The sequence below is a fragment of the Phoca vitulina genome, unplaced genomic scaffold (genome assembly GCF_004348235.1).
Source record: "Phoca vitulina isolate PV1807 unplaced genomic scaffold, GSC_HSeal_1.0 scaffold2, whole genome shotgun sequence".
NCBI classification, from domain to species: Eukaryota; Metazoa; Chordata; class Mammalia; order Carnivora; family Phocidae; genus Phoca; species Phoca vitulina.
This window is the reverse complement of record NW_022589705.1, coordinates 30791643-30809272: the sequence shown is the minus strand read 5'-3', so window position 1 is coordinate 30809272 and position 17630 is coordinate 30791643. Positions and strand designations below refer to the sequence as shown.

General features: G+C 35.0%; 1 protein-coding gene across 1 annotated transcript in view; it reads right to left on the bottom strand.

Annotated features, from left to right (window-relative positions):
• Positions 1–17630, bottom strand: part of COL24A1 (collagen type XXIV alpha 1 chain) — a 384914-nt gene that overhangs the window by 108765 nt on the left and 258519 nt on the right. The window contains exons 34-38 of the mRNA XM_032424689.1: positions 16432–16485; positions 9962–10015; positions 9514–9567; positions 7941–7994; positions 7665–7772 (exon numbers count right to left, since the gene is read on the bottom strand). Of these exons, the coding sequence (XP_032280580.1) occupies positions 7665–7772; positions 7941–7994; positions 9514–9567; positions 9962–10015; positions 16432–16485 (324 nt within the window). The remainder of the gene's footprint in view (positions 1–7664; positions 7773–7940; positions 7995–9513; positions 9568–9961; positions 10016–16431; positions 16486–17630) is intronic.

Below are 17630 nucleotides of genomic sequence, written 5' to 3'. Positions count from 1 at the left end.
AAAGGGCATTTTTCAGGCTCAAATAAAAGAATGTAATTAATGTCATAAAAACATGAATGTATAAAACTCACCAACAGATGTAAATATATATTCAAAGCCAGATTCTCTAATATTGTAATGATTGTGCATAAATCACTTACAACTCTAGTTAAAAAGTTAAAAAACAAATGCATTAAAAATAATAACTAAAATAATTTATTATTGTATCATAATATAAAAAGATGTAAATTGTAACATCAATAACCTGAAATATGAGGAAGGGAGAAGAAGTAAAAGTATAAAGTTTCTGTATAGTATGGAAGTTGTTATCTGCTTAAAATAAGATGTTAAAACATATTTATGTGAGCCACAAAGAATGTAGTAGATACACAAAATTTTAATAAAGGATTAAGTCATACTGCCTCAAAAAGTCATAAAATCACAAAGACAACACAAGAGAAAACAAGAAGACATGATCTATAAAACAGTCAGTAAACAATTAAAATTAAATGTCAATAGGAAGACCTTACCAGTAATTAATTATAAATATATTAAATTCTCTAATCAAAAGATACAGAATAGCTGCACGGATAAAAAGACAAGACCCACTCATATAGACTCACTTAAGCTTTAAGGACACACAGAGACCGAGTGTGAAGAAATGGAAAAAGATATTTCAAGCAAAAGAAATAAAGGAAACCAGAAGAAAGCAGGGATAGTTACACTAATATGAGACAAAACAGACTTTAAGCTAAATATAGTCAAGAGACAAAGAAGGTCATCATATAATGATGGTAATCAATAATATGTAATTATAAATATTAATCAATAATATATAACAATTGTAAATATTTATGCACCAAACATTGGACCTCTTAAATATTGAAGCAAATACTAACAGAAATAAAGAAAGAAATAAATAGCTATTCAATAGTAGTTGGGGACTTTAATACCCTACTCTCTAAAATGGTTATATCATCCAGGCAGAGAATCAATTAGGCAACAATGGATTTGAACAACATGATAAACCAAATGTACCTAACAGACATATATAGAACATTCCATCCAACAGCAGCAGAATACATGTTCTTTTTAAGTCTACATGAAACATTTTGAACAATAGATCATATGTAAGGCTACAATATAAGTCTCAACAAACTGAGGAAGATAGAAATTACATCAAGTATCTTTTCTAACCTCATGGCATCAAACTAGAAATCAACAACAGGAGGAGAGCTGGAAAATTCACAAATATGTAGAAATTTAAAAACACAGTCCTTAACAACCAATGGACCAAAGAAGAAATCAAAAGGGAAATTTAAAAAATCTTCAAACTAACAATTGTAAATATTTATGCCCCCAACTTGGGAACACCCAAATACATAAATCAATTAATAACAAATATAAAGAAACTCATTGATAAGAACATAATAATAGTAGGGGACTTAATACCCCACTTACAGCAATGGACAGATCATCTAAGCAGGAAATCAACAAGGAAACAATGCCTTTGAATGTTACACTGGACCAGATGGACTTAACAGATATATTCAGAACATTTCATCCTAAAGCAGCAAATACATATTTTTTTTGAGTGTACATGGGACGTTCTCCAGATCACATACTGGGTCACAAATCAGGCCTCAATCAGTAACAAAAAGACTTGAGATCATACCATGCATATTTTCAGACCACAATGCTATGAAATGTGAAGTCAACCACAAGAAAAAAATTGGAAAGACCACAAATACATGAAAGTTAAAGTTAAAAAAAAAAAAAGAAAGTTAAAGTTAACCAGGAAATTAGAAATAAAAAAAATACATGGAAGCAAATGAAAATGAAAACACAATAGTCCAAAACATTTGGGATGCAGCAAAAGTGGTCATAAGAGGGAAGTATATAGCAGTACGGGCCTACCTCAAGAAGCAAGAAAAGTCTCAAATACACCACCTAACCAACCTTACACATAAAGGAGCTAGAAAAAGAACAGCAAATAAAGCCTATAGTCAGCAGAAGGGAAATAATAAAGATTAGAGCAGAAATAAATGATATAGAAACAAAAAAACCCCAGTAATCGAACAGATCAATGAAAGTAGGAGCTGGTTCTTTGAGAGAATTAATAAAATTGATAAACCCCTAGCTAGACTTACCAAAAAGAAAAGAGAAAGGACCCAAATAAAATCATGAATGAAAGAGGAGAGATTACAACCAACACCACAGAAATACAAACAGTTATAAGAGAATATTATAAAAAATTATATGCCAACAAATTGGGCAATCTGGAAGAAATGGACCAATTCCTAGAAACATACAAATTACAAAAACTGAAACAGAAAGAAATAGAAAATTTGAACAGACCCATAACTAGCAAAGAAATTGAATCAGTAATCAAAAATCTTCCAAATAACAAAAGTCCAGGGCCAGATGCCTTCCCAGGGGAATTTTACTAAACATTTAAAGAAGAATTAATACCTATTCTTCTGAAACTGTTCCAAAAAATAGAAATGGGAGGAAAACTTCCAAACTCATTCTATGAGGCCAGCATTGCCTTGATTCCAAAACCAAGGACCCCACTAAAAAGGAGAATTATAGGCCAATATTCCTGATGAACACGGATGTAAAAATTCTCAACAAGAAACTAGCAAATCAAATCCAACAGTACATTAAAAGAATTGTTCACCACAATCAAGTGGGATTTATTCCTGGGCCGCAAAGGTGGTTCAATATTCACAAATCAATCACCATGATACACCACATTAATTTAAAAAAAAGGATAAGAACCATATGATCTTCTCAATAGATGCAGAAAAAGCATTTGACAACATACAGCATCTATTCTTGATAAAAACCCTCAACAAAGAAGGGATAGAGGGAACATACCTCAACACCATAAAGGCTATCTATGAAAGACCCACAGCTATTATCATCCTCAATGGGGAAAAAATTGAGAGATTTTCCTTTAAGGTCGGGAACAAGACAGGGATGTTCACTCTTACCACTGTTATTTAACATAGTACTGGAAGTCCTAGCCTCAGCAAGCAGACAACAAAAAGAAATAAAAGGCATCCACACTGGCAAGGAAGAAGTCAAACTTTCACTATTTGCAGATGACATGATACTCTATGTAGAAAACCTGAAAGACTCCACAAAAAATGCTAGAACTGATACATGATTTCAGCAAAGTCGCATGTTACAAAATCAATGTACAGAAATCTGTTGCATTTCTATACACCAAATATGAAGCAGCAGAAAGAGAGATCAAGGAATTGATCCAATTTACAATTGCACCAAAACCCATAAGATACCTAGGAATAAACCTAACCAAAGGTGTAAAAGATGTGTACTCTGAAAACTATAGAATACTTACAAAAGAAACTGAAGAGGACACAAAGAAATGGAATAACATTCCATGTTCATGGATTGAAAGAACAAATATTGTTAAAATGTCTGTACCACCCAAAGAGATCTACACATTTAATGCAATCCCATCAAAATACCACCAGCATTTTTACAGAGCTAAAACAAACAATCCTAAAATTTGTATGGAACCACAAGAGACCCCAAATAGTCAAAGCAATCTTGAAAAAGAAAAGAAAAGCAATTCTGGACTTCAAGCTATATTACAAAGCTGTAGTTATCAAGACAGTATGGTACTGGCACAAAAACAGATACATAGATGAATGGAACAGAATAGAAAACCCAGAAATGGACCCGCAGCTACATGGTCAACTAATCTTCAACAAAGCAGGAAAGAATATCCAATGGGAAAGAGAGAGTTTCCTCAACAAATGGTGTTGAGAAAACTGGATAGCCACATGCAGAAGAATGAAACTGGACCACTTCCTTACATCACACACAAAAATAAATTCAAAATGGATGAAAGACCTAAATGTGAGACAGGAAACCATCAAAATCCTAGAGGAGAACACAGCAGTACCTCTTTGACATTGGCTGTAGCAACTTCTTACTAGACACGTCACCAGAGGCAAGGGAAACAAAAGCAAACATGAATTATTGGGACTTCATCAAAATAAAAAATTTCTGCACAGTGAAGGAAACAATCAACAAAACTAAACAACAACCTAAGGAATGGGAGAAGGTATTTGCAAATGACATATCTGATAAAGGGTTATTGGGCAGAAGACATGAATAGACATTTTTTCAAAGACATAAAGATGGCCAACGGACACATGAAAACATGCTCAACATCACTCATCATCAGGGAAATACAAATCAAAACTACAATGACGTATCACCTCACACCTGTCAGAATGGCTAAAATTAACAACACAAGAAATAACAGGTGTTGCCAAGAATGTGTAGAAAGGGGAACCCTCTTACACTGTTGGTGGGAATGTAAGCTGGTGCAGCCACTCTGGAAAACAGTATGGAGGTTCCCCAAAAAGTTAAAAATAGAAGTACCCTTAGACCCAGCAATTACATTACTAGGTATTTACCCAAAGAATACAAAAATACTGACTTGAAGGGACACATGCATCCCTATGTGTGTATATATATATATATATATATATATATATATATATATAATGGAATATATATGTATATATGTATATAAAGGAATATATATATGTGTATATATATGTATATAAAGGAACACATATATATAATGGAATATTACTCAGCCACCAAAAAGAATGAAATCTTGCCATTTGCAATTACATGGATGGAGCTAGAGAGTATTATGCTAAATGAAATAAGTCAGTCAGAGAAAGACAAATACCATATGATTTCACTCATATGTGAAATTTAAGAAACAAAACAGATGAACATAGGGGAAGAGGGGAAAAAAAGAGAGGGAGGGAAGCCTTAAGAAACTCTTAACTACAGAGAACAAACAGAGTTGATGGAGGGGAGGTGGGCAGGGAATGGGCTAAATTAGTGATGGGGATTAAGGAGGGCACTTATGACAAGCACTGGGTGTTGTATATAAGTGATGAATCACTAAATTCTGCTCCTGAAACCAATAGTATGTTAACTAACCAGAATTTAAATAATAACTTGAAACAAAAATTAAAACAAAAAATCTTCAAACAAAATTGGAACCACAATATAGCAAAAATTTATGGAATGCAGTAAAAGCAGTTCTAAGAGGGGAGTTTACAGTGATAAATGCCTACTTTAAAAAAGGAGAAAGATCACAAATAAATAACCTAACTTTATACTTCAAAGAAGTAGAAAAAGAACAAACTCAAGCCAAAGTTAGCAGAAGAAAAGAAATGATGAAGATTAGAGCAAAAGTAAATAAAAAGAAAACAGAAAACAGAAAAATTAGAGAAGAGATTAACAAAATAGTTGGTTTTTTAAATGACAAACCTGACAAACACCAAGACAGAAAGGCCTCAAATACAGTTAGAAATGAAAGAGAAGACATTATAAATTATAACACAGAAAAACAAAGGATCATAAAAGACTACCAATATTTGTCAACAAATTGGACAACTTAGACTATATCTATTCCTAGAAGCATACTACTTACCAAGACTGAATCATGCAGAAATAGAAAATCTGAACAGACCAATAATGAATGAGATTGAATAATTAATGAAAAACCTCTCAACAAAGAAAAATCTAGCATTTGCTGATGAATTCCACCAAACACTTAAAGAAGAATTAATGGTAATATTTCTCAAACTCATCCAAAATTTTGAAGAGGAGAAATATACCCAAGCTCAGGTCAGTATTACCCTAATACAAAAGCCAGATAAGGATATTATAAGAAAACTACAGACCAAAGCCCTGATGAATATGGATGCAAAAATTCTCAACAAAATACTAGCAAACTAAATTCAACATCCCATCAAAAGGATCATACACCGTGTTCAAGTGGGATTTATTCCTGGGATGCAAGGATGGTTCACCTGCAAATCAATCAATATGATATACCCCATTCACAGAATTAAAGATAAAACCATCTGATCATCTCAATAGAAGCAGAAAGAGTATTTGACAAATTTCAATAACTTTTCATGATAAAAACTCTCAATAAAGCAGGTATAGAGGGAACATACCTCAACATAATAAAGGCCATATATGACAAACCCACAGCTATCATCATATTTAACAGTGAAAAGTTTAAAGGTTTTCCTCTAAAATCAGGAACAAGAGACCAAGGTGCCTACTCTCACCACTTCTATTCAATATAGTACTGGAAATCCTACCAAGAGCATTTATGCAAGAAAAAGAAATAAAAGGCACCAAAATGAGAAAGGAAGAAGTATAACTGTCTCTGAAGATGGCATTATCTTCATATATAGAAAACCCTAAATACTCCACACAAAAAAACCTGTTAAAATTAATAAATGATTTCAGTAAAATTGCAGGATACAAAAATCACCTAGAAAACCCAGTCATGTTTCCATACACTAACAATGAATTATCTGAAAAAGGAAGAAAGAAAACATTTCCATTTACAATAGCATCAAAAACAATAAAATATTTAGGGATAAATATAACAAAGGAGATGAAATATCTATACACTGAAAATTGTGAGACATTGATGAAAGAAATTGAAGACACATAAATGGAGAGCTATCTCTTATTCATAGGTAGGAATAATTAATATTGTTAACATGTCCATATTATCCCAAACCATCTACAGATTCAATGTAATTCCTATCAAGATTCCAATGGCATGTTTTACAGGAATAGAAAAAATCCTAAAATTCACATGAAACCAGAAAATACCCCAAATAACCAAAACAATCGTAAAAAATTAAAGCTGGAGGTATCACACCTCTTAATTCCAAACTGTATTAATACAAGACTATACTAATTAAAACAGTGTGGTACTGGCATTAAAAAAGACATATAGACTAGTGGAAAAGAACTGAGAGCCCAGAAAAAAAATGCATGCATATATGGTCAACTTATATTTGAAAAGAGAATGGTATATATATATGGTTTATATATACAATGGAATACTGTTCAGTCACAAAAAGAAGGAAATTCTGACATTTGCAACAATATGGATGGACCTGGAAGTCATTATGTTATGCAAAATAAGTCAGACAGAGGAAAAAAAATTCTGTATGATCTCACATATGTGTGTTATCTAAAAATCTGAAATCATAGGAACAGAGAATAGACTGATGGTTGTTGCCAGTAGTGGAGAGATAGGGGAAATGGTGAATGGATACAAACTTCCAGTTATAAAATAAGTAACTCATAGAGACATAATGTACAATGTGGTGACTATATTTAACAATACTGTGTTGTGTATTTGAAAGTTGCTAAGAGGGTAAATCTTAAAAAATTTCACCACACCACAAAAAGGTAATTAAGTAAAGCAATGGATGTGTTAACTAACCCTATTTGGTAATCATATGTGTGTGTGTGTGTGTATAAAATCATCACATTACACACCTTAAATTTACACAATGTTACTTGTCAATTATATCTCAAAGTGGGAAGAAAAAAAACTTCAAGGACTTGTGTGACACATGGAAAAAGTATCTTTCTTCCTTGGATGTTAGCTAGGCTGATTATCAGTCCCTGGTTTGGCCCTCTCTCAAGCCACAGTTCCACACCTTCAGTTATCCAAAGAACATCTGAGAGAATCAGAATGTGTGTGTGTGTGTGTGTGTGTGTGTGTGTGTGTGTGTGTGTGTGTACATGTAGAGGACTAAGTTCACAGAGTACTCAAAAATGAGCTCAGCAGTACTTACCGGAGGGCCCATTAGACCTGGTCTACCCAAGGGCCCTGAAGCCCCTGGTAAGCCTGTCTCTCCTTTTTCTCCATCCTCTCCGGGAAGACCCCTTCCTCCAGGGTTCCCCTGTAACCCAGTAAAAATTTTTAAGAAAGGGAAAGCAGTAAAATAAGTATACCACACAATAAGCAGATTTTTGTTTGGGACATAAAAGTAATCATGTAATTATGTAATATTTGAAAGATTTCACAAAAAATATCTACTTTTATATGTAATGAGAAAAGTATAATTTACCTTTAATCCATCTTTTCCTTGGAGACCTTCTTCTCCAGGAGCTCCTGGTTCACCCTATTTTGTAGCAAAAACAGTAAGATTAATTATTTTGCTAAATTGCTCACCTTATTTTTTGCTCCTGGTATCTATAGAAAGTAGCAGGTTTGTGTACATCTATTCCTACTTCTAATTTATTTATAAGGAATATTTGGCAGTATAATAAGCTTGATATAATTTGCTTGGAATAGCTCTGAAGATGATTTAAAGAATCAGTATTATAAATTCAAATATAAGATAGGCCCAGAATTTTAACTTTAGATTATTAAGGGAAATATACATTCATTTGGTAGCTCTGAAAATTTATATAGCTAGACCTGCGTTTCCTGAGTTCAAGGACTATAAATACTATATCTCTTAAAGTTGTAGTACCTTCCTATACTGAATTAAATGGATTAATATGACTTAATTCAGTTAAAACTAGATTTTTAGGGTCTGTATTTTCTCGCTTACAAGGGAGAGGTAACAATTAAGGCCCTGGTACATCAAGAAGCTGTCTTCCAGATATAGAACTTAACAGAAAAGTATAGCCATAGTCTATGAAGATATTAAAGTAATATTGGCTCTCTTGTTACCTAAAATATTTACAAGTGAGTTATTTAGTGCATCTTCACAGTTGCTCCTTTGCTCCCACCATTGACACTTCCATCACCCCAACCTCAGACTGCCCACCCCCGTGCAAATAAAGGGAAAATGAAAAAGAAACTGGATGTAAAACATGTCTCCCTACTTTGCCTTTTAGTATGCAAATGTATCTTGAGATTACCTTGGGCATTGTTTCTTGGGAAAAAGCTTACCACAGCTCAAATTACAGGCTGTCTATATTAGAATAACTTCTGTAAGCTCTCTAATTATACTTATTTATGATTATTTCCTTGAATCTTGTTAACTTTGTGACTTTAGATTTTTGTTGTTTTTCAAACATAAATTAGGTTTTAATCATTTGTTTGCCTTGTTAGGTCAGGAAATATCCTGAGAGTTGATGACTGTTATTTGTGAATTTCTTTTTTTTTTTTAATTTTTTTTTTAAAGATTTTATTTATTTATTTGAGAGAGAGAATGAGAGAGAGAGAGAGAGAGAGAGCACATGAGAGGGGGGAGGGTCAGAGGGAGAAGCAGACTCCTCGCTGAGCAGGGAGCCCGATGTGGGACTCGATCCCGGGACTCCAGGATCATGACCCGAGCCGAAGGCAGTCGCTCAACCAACTGAGCCACCCAGGCACCCTGTGAATTTCTTCTTAATGCAAACATGAGTGACAATCACAGCTACTCTGCGTTATGTGTAAAGCATTCTAAAGAGTACACTCCATACTGAGAAAAGGATGTATGAGGTTAGAACTCCAAATGCTACTAAATGACAATGTGAACAGGGTCTGGCATGCAGCTTTTAAAACTAAGAAATAAAGACAAACGTTTTTCTATTATGCACCAGAAAGGTTTAACTGTTATGCATTTTCTGAAGCTTTATTTATGCCAAGTTTTGAGTCTTTGAACCACTCAGGCCGGTGTATTACAAAGGTTCCCAGTAGACATTTACCCGTAACCCTGGTTCTCCAGCAACTCCAACATTGCCTGCAGGTCCAACATTTCCCTGAAGAAACAAAGGGAAAGATTAAAACTTTTTTCTACTAAAACAGTATATCTAATAATTATGGAAAGTGTATCATGAGGATAGGGCTTTCAAAACACTTCCCATTTTTTTTCTTTTCCCCAGATTTATTGTAATATATTGCCCCATTAGCTTTATCATTTGTATTTCTTCTCTCTCTCTCTCACACACACACACACACACACACACACACAGACTCAGTAGATAGATAGATAGATGATAGATAATATTTTTTTCTGACTCATTTGAAAACACTTCCCATTTTTATCTGCTCTCCTGCACTTGCTTTCAAGATGATGGGTATTTGCCAAAACATGGCAAACAGGGGATTCAGTGGTAAAAGTTTAGAGACCCCTTTACTATTTAGGAAGATTACCTTTGCACCTGGTTCACCTTGCAGACCAGAGTCTCCCTCCATACCTGAAGGCCCCTAGAAGAGAATGATTTGATACATCATCTGTATATATTTCTTCACCAATTGCAAAGGCAATAACAACCTCATAAGAAGATCATAGTAATTTGTAGCCCAAGGGTGAGATGTATGTCCAGGAAAATATTTCTGCTTCCACTTTATAAACTTGATGGCATAAGACCAGATAATTCTGGGATCTTTTAACAGTTCAAATGCCAAAATAACATCACCTGAAGTCAGGACTTTTAAGACCAATTTCTTCTATTCTTCCTGTCATCCTTTAATCCTTGGTCAAAGACAAACCACCTCCCATTTCCTCTTCTAATTTCCTACCCACATATTCTTACTATTCTCAGTGATTTTTACTTTTCACTCTTCCCATCTGTTTCTGTTGAGCCCTCTGGAGCACACTTCCTTTAAAAATTTGTTTTCTTTATTCATTTCATAAAAAAAAATCACACAAAGATGATATGAATTTATTCACATTTTAAAAGATGTATATGGCAGCTTTTCCACTTTCCTTTTGTGGGCGAGTCCAGTTGGGGAGAATTTGGCTCCTTTTACCTTGAAAACATACAGCTTCTTGTAACCTCTGGCTATCTCTAGGCCTGGAGCTCCTACAACTACTATTGTATTGTTTGTTTGTTTGTTTCAGAGATATTGATCTTGTTTTGGAGCACACTAAGTGTACCCCTCCCCCTTCCCTTCCTCATTCCCCCTTCCTCTTCTCTTCTCTCTCTTTCACTGTGTGCGTGTACTTATTGTATGCATGTATATGTATAACTATAAAAACACACATGTATTCTGTAATTCCCATGTTTTTGGAGTACAGGGGTAGCTTAAAGCATTAACTCACAGCACACTCTTGACAAAAAGCTTCCTGTTTCCCTTCTATCTTTCAGTGATTCCTCAGTAGTTCTGATCCATGGGTGATATTCTTTCTTATAACTATTAGAGCTTAAAGTATCTTTTATGTCATAGTATTTTAGATAAGAGGAAGTTCAGTTTTCCATTTTGACTCAGCTTCTGCAATACATATTCACTTTGCTTTTTTTCTAAAATAAAAGCTATCCATGCACAACAGTACAGATGGAATTATAATGAAAAGCCCCAGTCCCATTCCTCAGAGGCAACTACTTTATTTTTTTTATTTTTATTTTTTTAAAGATTTTATTTATTTGAGAGAGAGACACACACAGTGAGAGAGGCAACACAAGCAAGGGGGAGGGACAGAGGGAGAAGCAGACTCCCCGCTGAGCGGGGAGCCTGATGTGGGGCTCGATCCCAGGACCCTGGGATCATGACCTGAGCTGAAGGCAGACGCTTAACCGACTGAGCCACCCAGAAGCCCCAGAGACAACTACTTTATAAAACAATTTTTGTTTTCCTAGTGGTTACTTCATAACTCAAAAATTATACTTCTACTTCTCGATGTATCACCTTGCTAAAAGTTTAGTTTCCTTATTCTCCCTCCATTTTACCATCATTTCATAATTTTTTAATAGTTACATTATTTAAATTCTTCTGTGGGTTAGTTTTGTGACTTCTTTACTGTTACAAGAGACAGTATAGTACACTACTTAAGAGGAAAAATTATGAAGTGAGACTGCCTGGGTTTCTGCTCTGCCTCAGAAATGACAGAATTTAATATCCTACTTTAGGATTCATATTCTATCTTGAGAGAGAATTCCAACTCTCTTAGAACTTCTTCCATATTAAAATTGCTTTCAGGGGCGCCTGGGTGGCTCAGTCGTTAAGCGTCTGCCTTCGGCTCAGGTCGTGGTCCCAGGGTCCTGGGATCGAGCCCCGCATCGGGCTCCCTGCTTCACAGGAAGCCTGCTTCTCCCTCTCCCATTCCCCCTGCTTGTATTCCCTCTCTCGCTGTGTCTCTCTCTGTCAAATAAATAAATAAAATCTAAAAAAAAAAAAAAAAATTGCTTTCAATGTCACAGATCTCCTCTGGTTCCTAATTTATCCCAACCTGTCAGCTCCTCTTGGCTTCTTTTATTCCTTTCTTAAACGAACTCTATAATAAAGATCTGAATTCTGTGCTGTTTCTTTTCTTATACCAATCTTGGATTAGCACTTTAAATCATCTCCATTTCTATTTCCAGTTGAATACTGCTGGGAAAAAATTACACACTTGTGCAAAGTGGCATCATTACATGTTGAGAGGCATAGTGACTAAGACAATGGGTTGTGGAGAGAGACTGCCTGAATTGAAATGTAGGCTGTACCACATGACTCCTAGCTATTGCTCTTGAGCAAGTTACTTAACCATTTTATGCCTTTGTTTCCTCATCTGTAAAATGAAAATAATAGCTGTATCTATCTCATAGGGTGTTGTGACAATCCATTAATACAGCAAAGCACGTAAATACTGCTAGGCACATAGAAAGTGCTTCATAATTGTGGGTTTTTGTTATCATTATTATCAATATAATGCAAATTCATGGTCTTCTACTAAAAGCTTGACTTTTAGTAAGGTATATCTGCTCTTTCACTTGCCTATAGTCATTTCCCTCTCCCATTATCTTCAACCACTATTCTAAACCGGCAAATTTTCCTCGACTGACCTACTCAACCCCTACTCCTTATCACAACATAATTTTTACCTCCTACTCTGTTAAAAAAAAAAAAAAACCCTTCTAGTTATTAGGTATGACTTTTCTCAGCTTTCTTTAGGCTCACAAGATGTGGCATAGTATAGGTTATCAGCATCAATTTTTGAGTCAGATGTGGATTCAAAGCCAGGCTCTCCTACTTTCTTAACCATTACCTTGGGCAGATTAACAGATGATGACCCCCATCTCCCTAATATTCCTCTTTGGTCTCGTGAAAGGTATTGCCATCCATCCTGTTGCACAGCCTAGAAATCTGGGGATAATTTTTGACTTCTCTTTCCCCTTTACTTCCCATATTCTACAAATATGAAGGTTCTGCAGAATTTATATAAAAAACATTTCTCAAATCCATCCACTTCTCTCCCTTTCTATCCCTATACTTCAGTTCAGAAGTCCATCATTTCTTGCCTGGTTGAATGCTACGGTCCTTTAGTAGGTATTCATGGCCTCACTCCTGTCTTCTCAAATATGTCCTCTGTGTAGCTGATAGAATTAACTTATCGTCCAAAAAAATAAATCTGGCCTTATCACTGCTCTGCTTATCACATCTTACAATGACTTAATACAGCCCATAAGATAAAAAATTTAAGCTTCTTAACAGACTACACAAAACTTTTCATGATCTAACGATTTCTCCATAATTTCATCTATTACCACACCTTGCTTTGACTTTCAAAGAATCCATATTGCCTTATGTTTGTATGTTCTTGCTCATACTATTCGTTTTTTCTGGAATTTCCTTATCCTTATTTACTCTTTTCATATGGCTAACTCCTACTCATTCCTTAAAACTCATCTCATCACCACCACACATTCCCCACAAGTCGTCTTCTTCCCTGTATCCAGGTGGAGTTAAATGCTCATTGCCATGTTCCTATCCTGACCTGTGACTATCTCCATCACTGGTTCTAATACATTGTAATGTAATAATCTTTTATATGACTATCTTCTGGAATAGATTATAAACTCCTAAAGGAGTCAGGGACCATATATCAGCCATCCTTGTATTACCAGTGGATACAAAGTGCACAGCAAGAAAGCATGGCATAATCATGGAATTAAAAATAGGTCAACAAACCTGGAGCACGAGGGGGAGGAGAAGAGCTTTATTGGTATGTGGCTGAACAGCTCTGCATTAAGTCAGACAATGTAGAACATTACTTATCATGTTAAAAAGTTGGCATTTTATTAAAGGTCATGAGAGCTATAGAAAAATTCCAAGGAGAGGAATGATATGACAAAGAGAAACTGGCAACAATCAGCTAAGGAATGATAGAAGTTGCTGGAGACATGCAATAAGAGCAGAGGACTAGAGCACTGGCAATAGGGATGAAAAGGAAAGGATAAAATTGAGACACTGTGGGGGCTGTGGGGGCTCATTCAGAGGGAAATGATGGCTGACTGGAGAAAATAAAGTAGGAAGAGGAGCCTAGGAAGACTGAGTTTTGGGTTGTTGGACATGAGGAGTATCTTTCAATGAGATGGGAATAAAAGGAGGAAGAACAGTGGGAAAGTGATGGGTTTGGTTTAGATATTTTGAATTTAAGAAGTATGTGGGCTATTTAGGTGCATATGTAAAAGACAACAGGGAATCAGTAACCGCAGCTGAAGAGAAAGGCATGAGTTAGAGTCATCAAGATGAGAGCCCTAAGAATAATATTGGTAATTAAAGTCATTGTGATAATATGATTGCTAGGCTGAGAAAGAAGGACAGCTTCACATCAAGACTGAGAAAGGCTAATGAGAAGGTAAAGAGCAAAATCAAAAGAGAGCAGTTTCACAAAAGACAAGAGAGGAATTTATGTCTAATTTATTTACAGCTAAAGTTAACAAACAACAGAAATGAAGTAATTGGATTTTATAATTATAATGAGTATAGTTTATTATTCCAAAATATATCCTAAATAGGGGTCACTTTTTTTTTTTAAAGATCTGTTTATTTATTTGAGAGAGAGTGTGTGAGTGGAGGGAAGCAGAGAGAGACAATCCTTAAGCAGACTCCTAGCTGAATACGGAGCCTGATGTGGGGCTTGATCCCAGGACCCTGAGATCGTGACCTGAGCCGAAATGAAGAGTTGGGACACATAACCGACTGTACCACCCAGACAGCCCAGGGGCCACTTCTTAATATTCTTCTATAAAGGAGATATAACATCTTAGAGTGAAGGGTTATCAAGTTAACTCTAAATGAGTGAAGGGTAAGTGTTATTCACTTTTTGTTGTCATTTAAATGGGCTGTTAAGAGAACTCCATGTGTACAGGCAGTAACCTCCTTGACGTAGGCTGTAGCAACTATGCAAATATGTCTACTGCGGCAAGGGAAACAAAAGCAAAAATAAACTTTTGGAACTTCATCAAAATAAAAAGCTTCTGCAGAGCAAAGGGAACAATCAAGAAAACTAAAAGGCAACCTAAGGAATGGGAGAAGATATCTGCAAACGACATTACCTGATAAAGGGTGAGTATCCAAAATATATAAAGAGCTTACAAAACTCAACACCCCAAAACTAAATAATCCAGTTAAAAAATGGGCAGAAGACATGAACAGACATTTTTCCAAGACATACAGATGGCCTGCAGACACATGAAAACATACTCAACATCACTTATCAGGGAAATGCAAATCAAAATTACAATGACATATCACCTCACACCAGTCAGAATAGCAAATTAATAACACAAGAAACAACAGATGTTGGTGAGGATACAGAGAAAGAAGAACCTTCATACACTGTTGGTGGGAATGCAAACTGGTACAGTCGCTCTGGAAAACAGTATGGAGTTTCCTCAAAAAGTTGAAAATAGAACTAACCTTCCAGCAATTGCACTGCTAGGTATTTACCCAAAGAATACAAAAACACTAATTCAAAGGGATACATGCACTCCAATGTTTATAGCAGCATTATCAACGATAGCCAAATTATGAAAAGAGCCCAAATGTCCATCAACTGATGAATGGGTAAAGAAGATGTGGTGTATATATACAGTGGAATACTACTCAGTCATCCAAAAGAATGAAATCTTTTTTTTTTTTTAAAGATTTTATTTATTTATTTGACAGAGAGAGACACAGTGAGAGAAGGAACATAAGCAGGGAGCATGGGAGAGGGAGAAGCAGGCTTCCCGCCGAGCAGGGAGCCTGACGCGGGGCTTGATCCCAGGAACCTGGGATCATGACCTGAGCCAAAGGCAGATGCTTAACCAACTGAGCCACCCAGGCACCCCGGAAGAATGAAATCTTGCCATTTGCAATGAGGTGGATGGAGCTAGAGAGTACTATGCTAAGCGAAATAAGTCAGAGAAAGACAAATGTCATATGATTTCACTCATATGTGTGATTTAAGAAACAAAACAAATGTTCACAGGAGAAAAAAAGAGAGAGGAAAACCAAAAAACAGTTTTAACTATAGAAAACAAACCGATGGTTACCAGAGGGGAGGTGGGTGAGGAAATGAGTTAAATAGGTGATGGGGATTCAGGAATGCATTTGTTGTGATGAGCAGTGGGTGTTGTATGTAAGTGTTGAATCACTAAATTGTACACCCGAGACTAATATTATACTGTATGTCAACTAACTGGAATTTAAGTAAAAACTTAAAAAAAGAGAACTTTATGTGTATAAAATTAGATTCATAAAACAGTCATCCCTACTTTTAATGAAAGTTTAGGCTTTATTTTCTGAATATGAAACACAACACTACAGAATCATTCTTTAAATATATACCTAATGTATCAACTTTACCTTGAGAAGTCTTACAAAAAGTACTGGATATTGATGAAATAACAAAAAAGAGCCAGAAAAAAAGTTACCTCAGCACCCATTTCTCCAGGAGGTCCAGCATCACCTTGCAATCCTCGTGGTCCCTACATTAAAATAAAATTTAAGATCTGAGAATCAAAGTTTACTCTGTATTTAGATTAACATATGCATCTAAATATGGAATTTTTAATATATAATATGTAATAGAACACATAATACATTTATCAACTTTTTGTATAAACAATTATAACTTTATAGTTGATTCATCTTTATAGTTGATTCACAGTTGAGTCTGTGTGTGTGAATAGAAGGCTATGTTGGGATTCAAAAGAAAAGGAAAGAAAGGACAGTACCTTTCATGCTTTCGTTCCTTAATTCACTCGTCCATTCAATAAACATTTATTAAGCACCTAATAAGTATGAAATATCATACTAAGGGCTTTCAAAAGTTATCTTATTTGATGGACATGACAATTATATTTCTACTGGCTATTCATGGCAAATACGTGACAAACAAAATAGCATTTTTAAAGAAGCAAATATATGATCTCCAATGAAATAAAAATGTTAGAATTTGCTTGATGTCATACTTTATCATGGTAGTGAATCCAGTTCAACAATTTCTCTGTTTTACATGAACAGATATAACAATGTTTACCCATATGATTTAATCACTAAGGTGCAATAAAATGCATGTTAGGACTTTTATTGGAATCCTGGTCACTGTAATACTGAATAGTATAATTTTAAGTAACCAAATATTGAATATTCAGTGTATTGCATAAACATTAAATTGGCTAAACCAAAATGATCTTCTTAGTGTGCTGAATCCATTTAACTGGCTAGAATTATTTTATATAGATTAATACTTATTTAGCAACTACAATATAATGCTATTTCTCCAGCCATTCAAAGAAGATACTTGCACTATTTGACCTTTCTGGAAAGATAGTAGAAAGAACGTGTTTTCTTAGATTCAGAAAATAACAAGATAGTTAAAATTATCTGTGAGATTATACTCCATAACAATTTTATGAATACCTCACCTTTAAAAAATGTAGTAATGGAAAGCAAAGTGTGCTATGGTTGGTTATGTTAAACTGTTTTCTGAATTGTTACAGTCAGTAATGTTCATTTTAATTATTTGAAAAGTATGAAAAAACAAGATTAAGTATATTATCCATAATTCTACCATTCAGAGGCGACACTGTAAATATTCTTGTATATTTCCTTCCAGTTCTGTTGTGGG